The 13,171-nt window shown below is 45.0% G+C and overlaps 1 protein-coding gene across 1 annotated transcript in view; it reads left to right on the top strand.

Moving 5' to 3' along the window:
* Nucleotides 1-13,171, top strand: part of LOC147605212 (uncharacterized) — a 227,846-nt gene that overhangs the window by 145,846 nt on the left and 68,829 nt on the right. The window contains exons 8-9 of the mRNA XM_086794043.1: nucleotides 9,437-9,719; nucleotides 9,855-9,944. Of these exons, the coding sequence (XP_086650169.1) occupies nucleotides 9,437-9,719; nucleotides 9,855-9,944 (373 nt within the window). The remainder of the gene's footprint in view (nucleotides 1-9,436; nucleotides 9,720-9,854; nucleotides 9,945-13,171) is intronic.

Below are 13,171 nucleotides of genomic sequence, written 5' to 3'. Positions count from 1 at the left end.
TTTTCAGTATGATCAGTCTGCTCCACGGGGTTACCTCTCTCTCAATGAGAGGAACAGAGTGATGAGACAGGACATATGGCAGCACTACATACAGGAGACATGGACAGCACCAGAGAGCCCACTACCACCGAAGATGTTGTATTACAGAGACCACTTTATGAGCATCTCAGGGGATGGGTTTATACATCGACCGCGGTACATGGATGTATACATGCCACACAGCTCTCGCGTTGCTATTGGCCAGCTACGAGTCTTATCACATCAGCTAGAGATAGAGACAGGGAGAGCGGCACGGGTTCCCAGAGCTGAGCGGATATGCAGATTATGCCGCGAGGAGGTGGAGACTGAGGATCACTTTGTATGTAGATGTAGAGTCCACCAGGGGGTCAGAGATAGATATGCAGGATTGTTTGAGGAGCACTCTTCACTACATCAGTTGATGGAGGCCTCGGACCAGCGACAGCTTGGCAGACTACTACTAGAGCTTCATAGTTCTCGAGAGAGACTCCTCCAGACACCCGCTCCCACTAGGGGTGGGAGACAGTCCCAGCTCACAGATTTCTTCCGGAGAGCTATGCTAGTGCCAGCTGATGTACCACGTGGGGTGACCGCACAGAGAGGAGAAGAATTGAGAGCCAGCAGGAGACCTAGACAGACTGGACATAGAGCACTCCGACTTCGTCTCACCGAGAGATAGCAGCTATCCGAATGAGACACCAGATGGAGACACAGGAGAGGCTAGCTCGCTTTCATTCAGACTCAGGGTACATGCTCACGCCATTCACAGCGTCAGCATCGGCGATGTATGATATCTTATATCCCTCTTATGGCACTGGATGGAGTTAGACATAGATCTGCATAGCATGCTTGTACTACCCCTTCAGCATATAGAGATGCATCTTGCCTTAGCACTCCATCCACATCCCCACCCCCCCTTATATTGTTTGTATATGGGCTCCACCGATCATGATGATTCACAGTTGTATCCAGACACATGCACACTTTTTCTTTTCTTTCTTTTCTTCCGATGACCGGAAGAACACAGTTGTATTATTTTTTGTCTCATAGTCCGACTTTGGCCTCTCGTAGACGTATACCAGAGACAGATGACAGAGATCAGAGCTCAGTTTCACAGAGAGGGTGCGGAGCGACTGGCTCGCTTTAGAGCACACCCAGGCATGTTCTTCAGGGAGCTGTGGACACCCCCTTCACTGATGTATACCATCTTATACCCCCAGTATGGTACAGGATGGAGCTAGCTAGGTTGCATATCATGATTGTATACTCCATGCATATAGCTTTGCATTCTCCTAGTAATAGAGCTCCATCCCCTGCACACCCAGATTCAGCTTTTTTATTCAGTACTTTTTCATTTTGTTGGGATGACAGAGGATACCCCATACAGGTACTCCGATTTGTCTCATAGGCCGAGTTCGGTCTTTTGGAAGACATTAATAAAATCTTTCTTTCTTTCTTTCTTTCTCTCTCTCTCTCTCTCTCTCTCTCTCTCTCTCTCTCTATTTTTGTAAAGGTAAGAACGTAATATTATGCAAAGGTAATGTACACAGGTCTCATGGCTAACAGCTAGGCTAGAACACAGACAAACTTAGGAAAAGGGGGGACAAAAATAGTAGACAGTCGAGACAACTGATACATTTTCCCAAACAGTGACGATGCCGCTGGGAAAAAAACCTCTATCAACTATGCATGCAATGGAGCTGTGCGGATGATCTGAATCCAAGAAGCGGCCAACTCTCGGCCTATCACATGCGCGGAAGCCATGACAGAAAGCTGCCACAACAGCAAGCCCTGAATTGGTCGAATATGGCCCTGTATACCCTACTGGCTATCGAAGATGAATGCATTTCGGGTGAGCCATATGTGCCACAAGTCTAACCTCCACTATTGCACCTAGAGAAATGAAACAAATCCACAAGTCTAACCTCCACTATTGCACCTAGAAGATTGCCGAAAACTGAATCCCCGACCGAAACATGTGTGTGTGCAATGGACCACGAAGCTTGGGAAACAAAATCCCAAACACGTTTAGCTATCTGGCAATGCATAAATAAATGGTGGCTATTCTCTGCGCGAGTGGTGCAGAAAACACAAAGGCCTGCTCTGCAAGCTTCCTCCTGCACAATTGATCCCCTGTAGGTAAACCTCCCACTAACACCCGCCAAACAAACACTTACCGTTGAAAAGGGATCTTGGAACGCCGAACACCCATCAATGTATGCTTCCACCACGAGTGTCTTCGAGCTACCTGCTAGACTTTGTTGCTTATCCTCAACCAAGAAATGGTAGACTTGGTTAGCAGACACTAGCACAAGATCCCCAGGCTTTTTAAGCATCCAATCAGCCCATGGTGTAGCAGCCTCGAGGGCCGAAATATTCCGAAACGAATCTAATTTCTTCTTAATCACACTCCATAGTAAACTATAAGACTTGGGAATCCTGAAATGCTGACCGAATGCGATGGAAGGAGAAAACCCGGCCCTGCCTCGGTATCAATGCATCACCCACCCGCACCAAGTGCAACCTAGTTATACGGTTCAGCTGCTTGCGGGAATCATCACCCCCTAGCCAAGTCACAACCTGTGTGGTAATAAAAGGCTCTGTCTGCAAGGAGTTTGCATGAAGCCTATTCTGTGGTGGATTCCAACGAGTATGCGATAAGACTTCTTGCCAAGAGATCAACAAATGTGAAAGCAACTCAGAAGCAGGCACCTTGACCGCTTGTGCCCCATTCAAAATCTCCCACCATGATGCAGCAATTCTTGTCTTACCCTGATGAATATCCACTTCTACAATAAGTTTGCAGGGCATATATACCCAAGGCTCGTCTCAAGACACAAGTCATGAAACAAGGACCAATGGTGAGCTAGAAGTTGAATGCGCACATCCAACAGAGCTCCTCCCCCTAATCTCTTAGGCGTGGTAATATGCATCCAAGAGACCCAAGTCTGTCCAGCCTTATCAAACAGGTATCAAAGGTTGCATAAATCACACAGGTTGCATTAACTCACCCAATGACTTTTTACTCCATGGTATCAAATGAAGGAAGAAAGAGACCATCAGTATCATAATAGACTGGGCCACTTTAAGGCAGACATGTAGAGTCTCTCTCTCGCCCTTCGCCCTCTGCTCTGTGCGCAGTAACTGCCGCCGCCCTGCTTCTGCCCTCTCTCTATGCGCCCGCTGTCGCCGCCCTCTCTCTGTGTGCAGTAACGTAGAACGCCCCTACCCCGGACTAATGGTCGAACCCTCAGCCAGAAGCCACTCCCGCCATTACCTCATCGCGCATCGGGCTGGCTCCTGTCTTCTCCCGTGTCCTTGACCACAACTTGAGTTGGGTAACTGTGACGATGGTGCTCCCTCTTGAAGACAGAGTGAACAAGATCGAAGAACAGGCTCAGAAGGCCCTTTCAGACCAAAAGAAACTGATAGACAAGACATTGATCTGGCATCAAAAGGAGATTCATGTTGTCAGGACGGAGATTCAGGGCAAAGAGGAAATGTACAAACAGCTGCAAGCTGAGATGCGACAAGAGATGGAAGCCTGGAAGGACGCATGCCTGGGTGCATGCATGGAGAAATGTATGGAATTATGCAAGGAATAGATGCACAAGCATGGCAAAGAGGAAGGAGAAATAGCTACACACGAAGCCCTTGCTCTAGAGATTGCCCAGTTGTGAGATGCCAATGCCAAACTTGAGGCGGAGCTAGAGAAGGCTAAGAAGGCAATCACATCAAAGATTCAAGAGGCCAAATCAGGATTCCGGTAGGAGCATGCAGGCCTCTGAAAAGACATGGAAGCAATCAAAGAAGAGGTTGGAGAAACCTCCAGATGGGTTGAGGTTGTGAAAAAGCAAAAACAGTCCACACTCCGAATGCCACACCCATCATGACGGCCATGCTTGAGGAAGAGAAGCGTCGCCAATGTAGGGCTCTACATGTGCGAGTAACAGGCTTGCAAGTGGCCAACTTACCAAAAGAGCACGGTGAGACGATATGTAGACAGATGGGCCTCACTACCACCCCTTTTGTAGATGCTTGGGAAGCCGGGAACGACTTGACGAGGGAGAGGCCTCTAAAGGGGAACAAGTGCAGACATATGACTTCTAGGGAGATGCCATTATGTTTTCAGATTTTTTTTTTCTTCTTTTTTTCCAGAAACGAGACTTCTATTAAGTATGAAAAATTTTACAAAATGGAGATTTCACACCAAGCAAGGTGGAGATCTCAACCAATCAGGAACCCTGTGCTGCCAATAGGGTCCAGAATGAGAGGATGTGAAAAAGATACCAATGTCCCACTCTCTCATAAACTGGGCGCGCTTCCTCTCCTAGCCCTCGAAGATCCGTGGATTCTAGCCCAGGTAGCCATAATGGTGTGAATAATATCACTCCAAATCCTGCAAAGACACTGAGAAACAAGAACGGGAGTATCCTCAATGGCCTCAGTGCATCTAGCCTTCCGGATATTCCAAGCTGAGATGCTAGCAATAATCTCCCAAGAACTGTCTAACCATTGTGCCGGAGGGACAAAGTGTGAAAGTGGCAAATCCTGAAGACAACATTGTCGAGCAACTCTTGTCTAACCAAAATGGCCAAGCTCCTGTCACTCTCCTCGAACCTTAGCTGAGGCCCAGACTGTGTCAACCAAATGATAGAACCAAAAGAAATGATAGCATCCCTCTTAATCCTACCAAAGAGGTGTGCAATCGCAGACCAAACCCTTTGTGCTTCCTTGCATTCCCATAAACAATGGTAAACTGACTTCAAAACTCTTGCACATCTAGGGCATGCTAGGCAAGCACCAGTAACAGACCTCCACTGATTGGTGGCCAGACCACCATGAAGGGAAACCCAGATAAAGGAGGAAATATGTGGCTTCCTATAAGAGTGCCACAATCTCTGCCAAAATGCCCTCCGAATGTCAATCGAAATGCCGTAAGACTCCCAATGGGGTGTAAGAGTAGGGACACTCTGAATGTGTCCCAAGATAAGATGTCTGGCATTCCGCACCGTATAACTGAAAAAAGGCATGCTTTTCAAAGGATTATAAGCATCCTTCCACTCACACTCACCGGGGTCCCAAGGCAAATGTCTGATAGGGCAACCACCATACAACCAAAGGCTAACACTCTCTGTGATCATCCCTTGGGGGGGTCAACAAAGACATGCTTCCCTAACCTACCAACAACTCTGACTGGAGGAATCTGGGGGCCCTCAATAAGGTCTTGCACATCACATCTCTCTAGCCGCCATCCATCCTGTACAGAAAAAAAGACCGGTACATCATCCTCCCTAGGCGAGGAGATACTCATAACCTTAAGAGGAACACCTGTCCCAGAGAAAACAGCAAACCAAGAATGATGATGACCTTCCAAAAAAGATCCAGTAATCCAGTGGTTGGGAATGGCTGCATGAATCTGTGCAATCCTCCGGCTAGAACCTCTCAAGTGCTGCGTGATATCCAATCTCTGCACCTCGATAAGGCTCTGAAACCTCTTCCAAGCCAGCACTATGGGGCAAAGGGTCTCCCAGCCAGCCCAGAGAATATGCATAGCTGCCCCAAGAGGCCTACCATGCCCATCTAAGATCAAATCATTCCATAGAATGGGTTGCTGGTTAGCTTCCTTTGTTGAACACGAGGGGATGTGTACCAAAAAACTCCTCAGGCAATCCCAGGCCCATAGGAGGGATCTAACAAGGGGGGATGAAAGGGAGCAGTGAACTGCATCAGAAAAAATAAAGCGTGAGCTGAGAGTCCAGTCACCTCTGCAAACAGAGACACACTTCGTAATCTGCTGCATGAGAAAGTCCTTCCACGGCTCAGTGCATGGAAGAAAGCCCCTAACAACAAGCTTACAGAGCAAAGCTTTACATTGCACCTTGGGGTCAATGATATTCAATCCCCCTTCCTGCTTAGGCCTGATAATGGTTTCCCAAGCAACTCTGGCCTTGGTGTGTGCATTTCCATCAAGCCCTGACCAAAGAAAGTTTCGAATAAAATCCAACACGAAGCAATAAACCAAGACGTGGCTAGCAAAACTTGGTTAACCATCAAAGCTCTAGAGGCCAAGCCGAGCTTCCTCCTACTCTAGTGAGATGAAGTTTGCTTTTAATGCTTAAGAGCACTGGAGCAAATTGTTGTGCAGGGGAGATGTCAACGCCCACCTGACAGCCAAGGTATCTGGCAGAGCATCCTCTCTCAATCCAAGTGAAAGCAACATCTGTACCCCAATCTGCAAGAGGAGAATCACTGATCCAAAAACCAACTGATTTATGCCAATTGATAGTAGCTCCTGCTGCCAAATGAAAGGCCTCCAAGGCTGTCTGGAAAGCACATAAACAAGCATGTGAAGCCTCAAGGAACAATGCCGTATCATCTGCTAACTCAGAGTCCAAAAACTCTTCCTCCGTGCATAAAGGCAGCCTGAGACCCACAACACCAGGGGCAGCCCGAAGAAACCTGCTCATAGCCTCAGCTACAATGAGGTACAGTAAAGGGGCGAGGGGACAGCCCTGCCTCATCGAACGGGAAATCTGAAAACGCTCGCCGCGCCCCCCACAAGCTAAGACAGTGCTATGAGCCTCCCTGTATAGGCATGACACCCCTTTGATCCAATTTGGGGAAAACCCCATATGTGCCATAGTGCCCTCCAAAAAATCCAAATCCACTCTGTCATAAGCTTTTTCAAAATCAAGCAAAAGAATGGCAATAGGCTGCTGACTAGACTTTGCCCACTCGATAGCTTCCCAGAAATTGACTTGGCTGAGATATGGAAAAGTAATTTCTGACTAGACTTTGCCCACTCGACAGCTTCTTAGAAATTGACTCGATAGCTTTCTAGAGGGCCAACCAGGATATGGTAGACACTTCTTGGAGATGGGGGCTATGCATGAGCTGGTTATATATAATGGCTTGTCCAGATGGCCGAAGTCTTACATCTTTTCCGCATGGGGGAGGCACTAGTGCGGTGGATTACCTCATGGGATCATTCACACTCTTATGGCGACATGGGCTCGTATATAGGGACCATTCAGATCTGCGTAAGCAAAACCCTTGTTCTCATGAGGGAGTGGGATCAAGGGATCCTTTTCTCAAAACGATCCCCATAGGACTGTCTTGGCACCTTTGTGCCCCATATTGGCTGAGATCACCCTACATGGGATGAGGTCTTGTTTTGTTTTAGCTTCCAGCCGTGATTTTGTATGGTCTATTCTTAGTAGAAGTCTGCTTTCTGCAAAAGAAAAAAAGGATTGTGTTAGACATGTTCGAAAGAGAAGTCTTATTTGCAAAAGAAAGCAAATGTGATTTCTTTAAGCAAGAGTTGATGTACCTTGGACATGTTATTATGGTTAATGGATCCCATATTGATTATGAAAGAATCAGAAAGAGGCCCTCTCGTTCTACGCAGGTGAAGCGTGTGATATTTATGCGGGAATGGGACCATGGCATCTTCTTTTCCTCTAGTACCACAGGTCTTACATGGCATCATGATGCTCCTCAATGGTTGAAATCACCTTACATATTGGGGCAATTCTATTCTCTTCCGGCTTATAGAGCTGTGATTGTTGTATGTTTTTCTCATACTTAATAGAAGTCTCTTTCTGAAAAAAAAAAAGAAAGAATCAGAAAGGTGTGAATGGCCAATTTTAAAGACCATCACCCAAGTCAAATCCTACTTAGGATTTGTGATTTTTTTTCAAACATTCATTTGGAATTATACAAACATTTCTTTTTTTCTTTCGAATCTTTCTAAAGGGGTGGAGAAAGGCAAGTATAGTGAGTACAAACCTGTGGAATGGACTGAAGAATTGGATAAATGTTTCAATGAGCTGAAGCATGAGACTACTTGAGCTCCTATGCTCCAAATTGTGGCTCCAAGTAAAACCTTTGTGGTTGAAATGGATGCCAATGATTATGGTATTGGAGCGGCATTATTCTAGGATGGTAGGCCAGTTTCTTTTGAAAGTAAAAAGCTAACTGACCCATAAATTAAATGGCCAATGCATGAAAAAGAGATTTTTTCATGATTCTTGCTTTGAAGAAGTGGAGACATTATTTGCATGGCTCTTCTTTTGCAGTCTATGTGGATAACTAGGCTTTGAGGGTGCTGGCTATACCATGGTGCCTTGTTCTCTAGCTTGGGAGTGCCTTACCATATACTTAGTTTGGAGCCTACGGTTAGGTGGTGAGTGCTAGCTGAGAACCCACCTATGTTCTCATGACGTGTGTACACTTATGGAGCTGTTGTATGTGGATTTCAGTGGCTTGGATGTACTTCTTAGGCTATCAATTGTGAGTATCAGTCTTGGGTGGACACACAGGTAAGTGGACTTCTTACTTGGGGTGTTTCACCACTCATCCACACATAATAACGGTCTAGGCGGGCTAGGTTAGGGCATGAACATGGCAATCCGATCTGGAGAGCTGTAAACTGAGGAAGTGTTGAGCATCTTGGTCCCTCATTACAAAAATCAGTTCCTCCGACGCAGATCCATCAGCCCTAGCTACTGTGGCGTGAATATTGTCACCACTATGGCCTCTGGAGCCTTGATTATGTCGAAGTCTCCCCTGTCCCCTCTCAGTTGCTACTTGATGGTAGTGGTCACTGCTGGTAAGCTGAAGTGCTATAGGAAGGCCTATGCAGCCGTTTCTGATGCTAAAATCTTGGCTCCTCTAGATTTTCTTGACATGCTCTGAAAGCTCATCATCCATGCATGTAAAGTCCGGTATCCTCACCCTGGCTGATGAGGCTGTCTGTACCAAGAGGAAGGCAGATTAAGAAAGTGGGACTGAGGAAAATGGCCAGTAGGGAAACAGCCAGCAGGGTGGGCAGAAGAGGTAGGCTGAGAAGGTGGGAAGCAGGGAAATGGGCAGAAGGGTGGGCAGAGGAAGGCGGGCTAAGGTGGGCAAGGGCATGTGCAGAGAAATGGCTGCACTCATGAGAGCTGCTCAGTGCTGCCTGAGATTATTCATGCTTAGGCATTTTGTATGCAGTCCCCATCTATCATTTTCTGTGATATAATTCTCATTACTTTTTCTACTTAGAGGAAGACTGAAGGCTTTTCTAAGTTGGTGGTGCTCAGAAGATCTGCTTTCAGAAGTTGGTGGTGCTCAGAAGATCTGCTTTCAGAAGTTGGGGTGCTGGTTTCTTCCTTACTTTTTCTTCACGATCAGCTTTCCCATGAGTGATCAATTATTGCTCTTTGATTCTTGTATGTTGTGTTACACTTAACAGAAGTTAACATCCTAAAAAATCAAAATAATATTCATATCATCACTTGAAAATTAAAGAAAATGGAATTTTCTATCTTTATATGCTAATTAGAATCACAAGAGTGGAGACCTGTGCTCTCCTCAACAAGAGTGGAGACCTATGCTCTCCTCAACAACTCTTGGGCCTTTTGCTATGGCACAGGCTGGAGCAGCGGCCTTGTATCTCTCCCAAAATGTAGATGCTAGGCCATCAGAAGTGAGACAGAGAATTCTTGATGCTTCTGAACCTAATGCAGTTGCAAATGTGAAACCAGTCACAACAAGCAAATTACTCAATGTGAATATGCAACCACCTCCAGTGAATGTGCATCCTAGATCACTTTACAATGCAGCTGAAGGATTATCCTACTCAGTTGTTGTAAGTTTGAAGACAAAGCCTTCTTATGCAGTGACTATGACTCCCTACTTTTCTGACCCCAATATAGGTCAGTATGAAGGGGTGGTGTTCTTTGTCTCTTTATCCTTCAAGTTGTTCTTTGTTGTTAGTTATTCCTTTAGATGTATGTGTGGTCTCTCTAAGCATAATAATGAGCTGTGACATGTGGACAATTCTCTAACAGGATACTTTTCACCCAGTCGATTAGTTTTTCAAACGGATTCGACTTGGTCCTTCGCTCAAGTTATCAAAATTGTGGTGGCCAAAAATCCAGGTTTGTCGTGTAGGATTATATATAGCTTTTGATCCTGATAATAAGGAAGTATGAAATGTGTGTCATATTGAGGGTATTTATCATTCATAGTGTGAACTGTTTTGAAATCAAGTGAGAAACATGTTTTTGGTTTCCAGTGATAATATAAGTCTTGCTTTGCTTAGCCAATGGGTGCGTAGCCTAGCGCTGTGGGCTTGTGACTTGGGAAAGGGGAGGTGCCGAGTTCAAATCCTTGCAGGCCTGTAATGCCTTCTGATAACCCCTATTTTTGGTACCAAAATAGTATCAACAAAATGTTCTAGATCGGCAAAATTATTATTATTATTATTATTTTAGTGAAGATGTATTTATATTAATAATAAGAAAAGAGTACATATAAACTGTGGCATTTATGCCTTTGTGAAAATCTTATTGTAATATTTTTTTACCACTTTGTAAGTGATTGGCTTATTAGCGGGTCCGCAAATATATAAAAGCCAATGCACATTTAAACACTTGCTTCTTTCTTTGGTAGCATGGGAACCTTAGTCAACTAGAAGAATAAAGCCTCAAATTTGAACCTCAGGATAAAGAAAGATGTATGTTTTTTTGGAAATTAATAAAATATGGCAAGAAAAGTTGGTTTAGGGAGTTGCTCGGCTAATTCTCTCTTTCAAAAAGGGAAGAGTACACTCTTTTCAAACTCTCTTTCTCTTTCTCTTCTTGTTCTTGTTCTTGCTCTATCTTGTGCAGCCATGTCTCTATTTAGTGATGATTTAGAGTGAAATCAAGCAAGTTGATGAAGATAGCTTAGTTGTGTATGTGCAGTTATTGGCCATTTTCTTGTGTTAATTACCTTCCTTAATCCTTCCCAAAGCTTAGAGCCAAGCTCTTGTTGGAAATAAGTGCTCACTAGGAGTACTTTTAGTCTTGGTCATCTCAGTGTATGCCACGTGGCACTCAGGGATTTATCCCATATGCACTCATGCTCTATCTTGTACTTCTCACCTATATATTGTAGGTGTCACATCAATGAAAGTATCAATCTTGTGTCTTGTCTACACTCATCTCAAGGTATGTTTAAGCTTTGTGTTTCATTTTAGTCTTGCTCTCATTTCAGTTTCAGTTTTTAGCTTTGTCTCTCCCCCATTTTTCCAACATGGTATCAGAGCAGGTTTATCCTGGCTCCCTTCAACCCATCATAGCCTCAGCTCATCGACTATCTACTTGCTGCTCTTGCTCTCCACAGTCCACGGCAGCTCAAGCTCTACCCATACTAACTCAGCCGTTGCCATTCCTATTCGCCCTGTTTCCTGTAAGCGACAGCCTGCAGTCGCTTGGTTCAGAATAGGCCGCCCTGCCTCTGCTGTTGGCCGCCGCTTAGCTGGCCCTGCTTTTTGTAGTCGACCTGCTGCTGTTGCAGCCCGTCATATCAGTCAGCTGCGCCATCTTCTCCTGTCTCTGCTCGGCCTGTTGATTCTGCTCCAGCGTGCAACTCTAGATCTGCGCCAACAACTGCCCGTCTTCTCCTTCTTGCTGCTGCGGGGGTCATCATGAAGCTGCCGCCTCTCTACTTGAGCTTACCGGCCTGTCCTCTAGTACTGCACATGCAGCAGCTACCCCCGCACTCTCTTCTTCATCAACATGTCTTCTCAAGTCGTGGACCTCCTGGATATTCAACTCATGCAACAACTCGTCATTTTTGGATCTCTGGTCTTCTCGACATCAGCTCGACACCTCCTTTTGTGAAGGTAAACTCCAATGCTGATTTTGGACCTGATTTGCAACATCTGTGCAAAAGGCATTTTCCCCTTTGTTATTTCCCATTTCCTCTTCATCTTCACATGTGGGTTAGCTGTCCATTGGACCAACCAGACCTGCAGCAGCAAATTTAAAGCAGAAATCAAGTGTTCTATTTTCAGTCTACTCTCTATCTCTTAAAAAAAAATAAAAATAAAAAAAATCTCAATACTGAATTTCATTTACTTCTCTATCTTGTACGGGATTAGACACTGCCCTTGCATTTCAGCAAGTGGTAAGACCTTCCCTTCATCTATCTGTCTCTCATGTACGGGATTAGACACTGCCAAATATGGTAAGACCTTGCCATCTCTCTCATATTTGTCTATGCTTTCATGCTATCTACCACCATTGATCACCAATGATGTAGATCATGGGGTAATATCATGTCTTTTTGTCTACATGGACTTATCTTTGTCCCTATCCAAGAGGCACCCCTGCATTACCCACTCTAGCAGGAGGATTGCCCTTGAGGAGGGATTATCAATCAAGGTCCATCTCTCTGTCTATCTACAATCAGTCAGTCTCTCTGTCTATGTGTCTATCCTGTGTGTCTATCTTGTCACATGTCTTTGACACTCTATCTATCAGTCTATATGCCTCTCTTTTGTGGATTAGCTACCCACATTCTCTTGGCATTTTTTGTCTCTGTCCCCATTTATCTTCTATTTGTCAGTCTCTCTCATGTCTATCTGAAAGTCTCTCTCTCTGTGGGACCACTCTACTGGCTGATTGTCTCTCTCTCTGTCTGTCTATGATCCACTCTTGTCCCTACCCTTGTGGACCCATATGAGGATATCACTTGAGGAGGGGTGTCTCAGGATCTTTTGTCTCTCATGTCTTGTCTCTCAGTGGATCAGTCTTTATGTCTGTCTTCTAGTCTTGTCCATCTAGTCTTCTAGCTTGTCTCTCAATCCTTGTCTAGTCTCTCTGTCTTGGTCTTATCTTTTGTCATGTCATAGTCTTGTCTTTTTTGTCTTCCTCCTAGTGTCCACTTAAGGAGGGTGTTGGAAATAAGTGCTCACTAGGAGTACTTTTAGTCTTGGTCATCTCAGTGTATGCCACGTGGCACTCAGGGATTTATCCCATATGCACTCATGCTCTATCTTGTACTTCTCACCTATATATTGTAGGTGTCACATCAATGAAAGTATCAATCTTGTGTCTTGTCTACACTCATCTCAAGGTATGTTTAAGCTTTGTGTTTCTTTTTAGTCTTGCTCTCATTTCAGTTTCAGTTTTTAGCTTTGTCTCTCCCCCATTTTTCCAACAGCTCTCAGCAGACTTTGCTGGCTTTTTACCCTTAAATTGGACTACAAAAGAGGTCATATTCACCTTGGAGTGGGAAGACCAAGATGCCTCCGGGCGTGACTGAATTACAACTACAGAAGGTTTTACTCGAGGAATAAAAAACAGTTGCTTTGCTTACTGATAGGTTGCATTTTCTT

Source organism: Cibotium barometz, chromosome 60 (assembly GCF_041138505.1).
Source record: "Cibotium barometz isolate CiBa-2024 chromosome 60, ASM4113850v1, whole genome shotgun sequence".
In the NCBI taxonomy this organism is placed as follows: Eukaryota; Viridiplantae; Streptophyta; class Polypodiopsida; order Cyatheales; family Cibotiaceae; genus Cibotium; species Cibotium barometz.
Note: the sequence above shows the minus strand (reverse complement) of the source record. Positions and strands in the feature narration are given on the sequence as shown.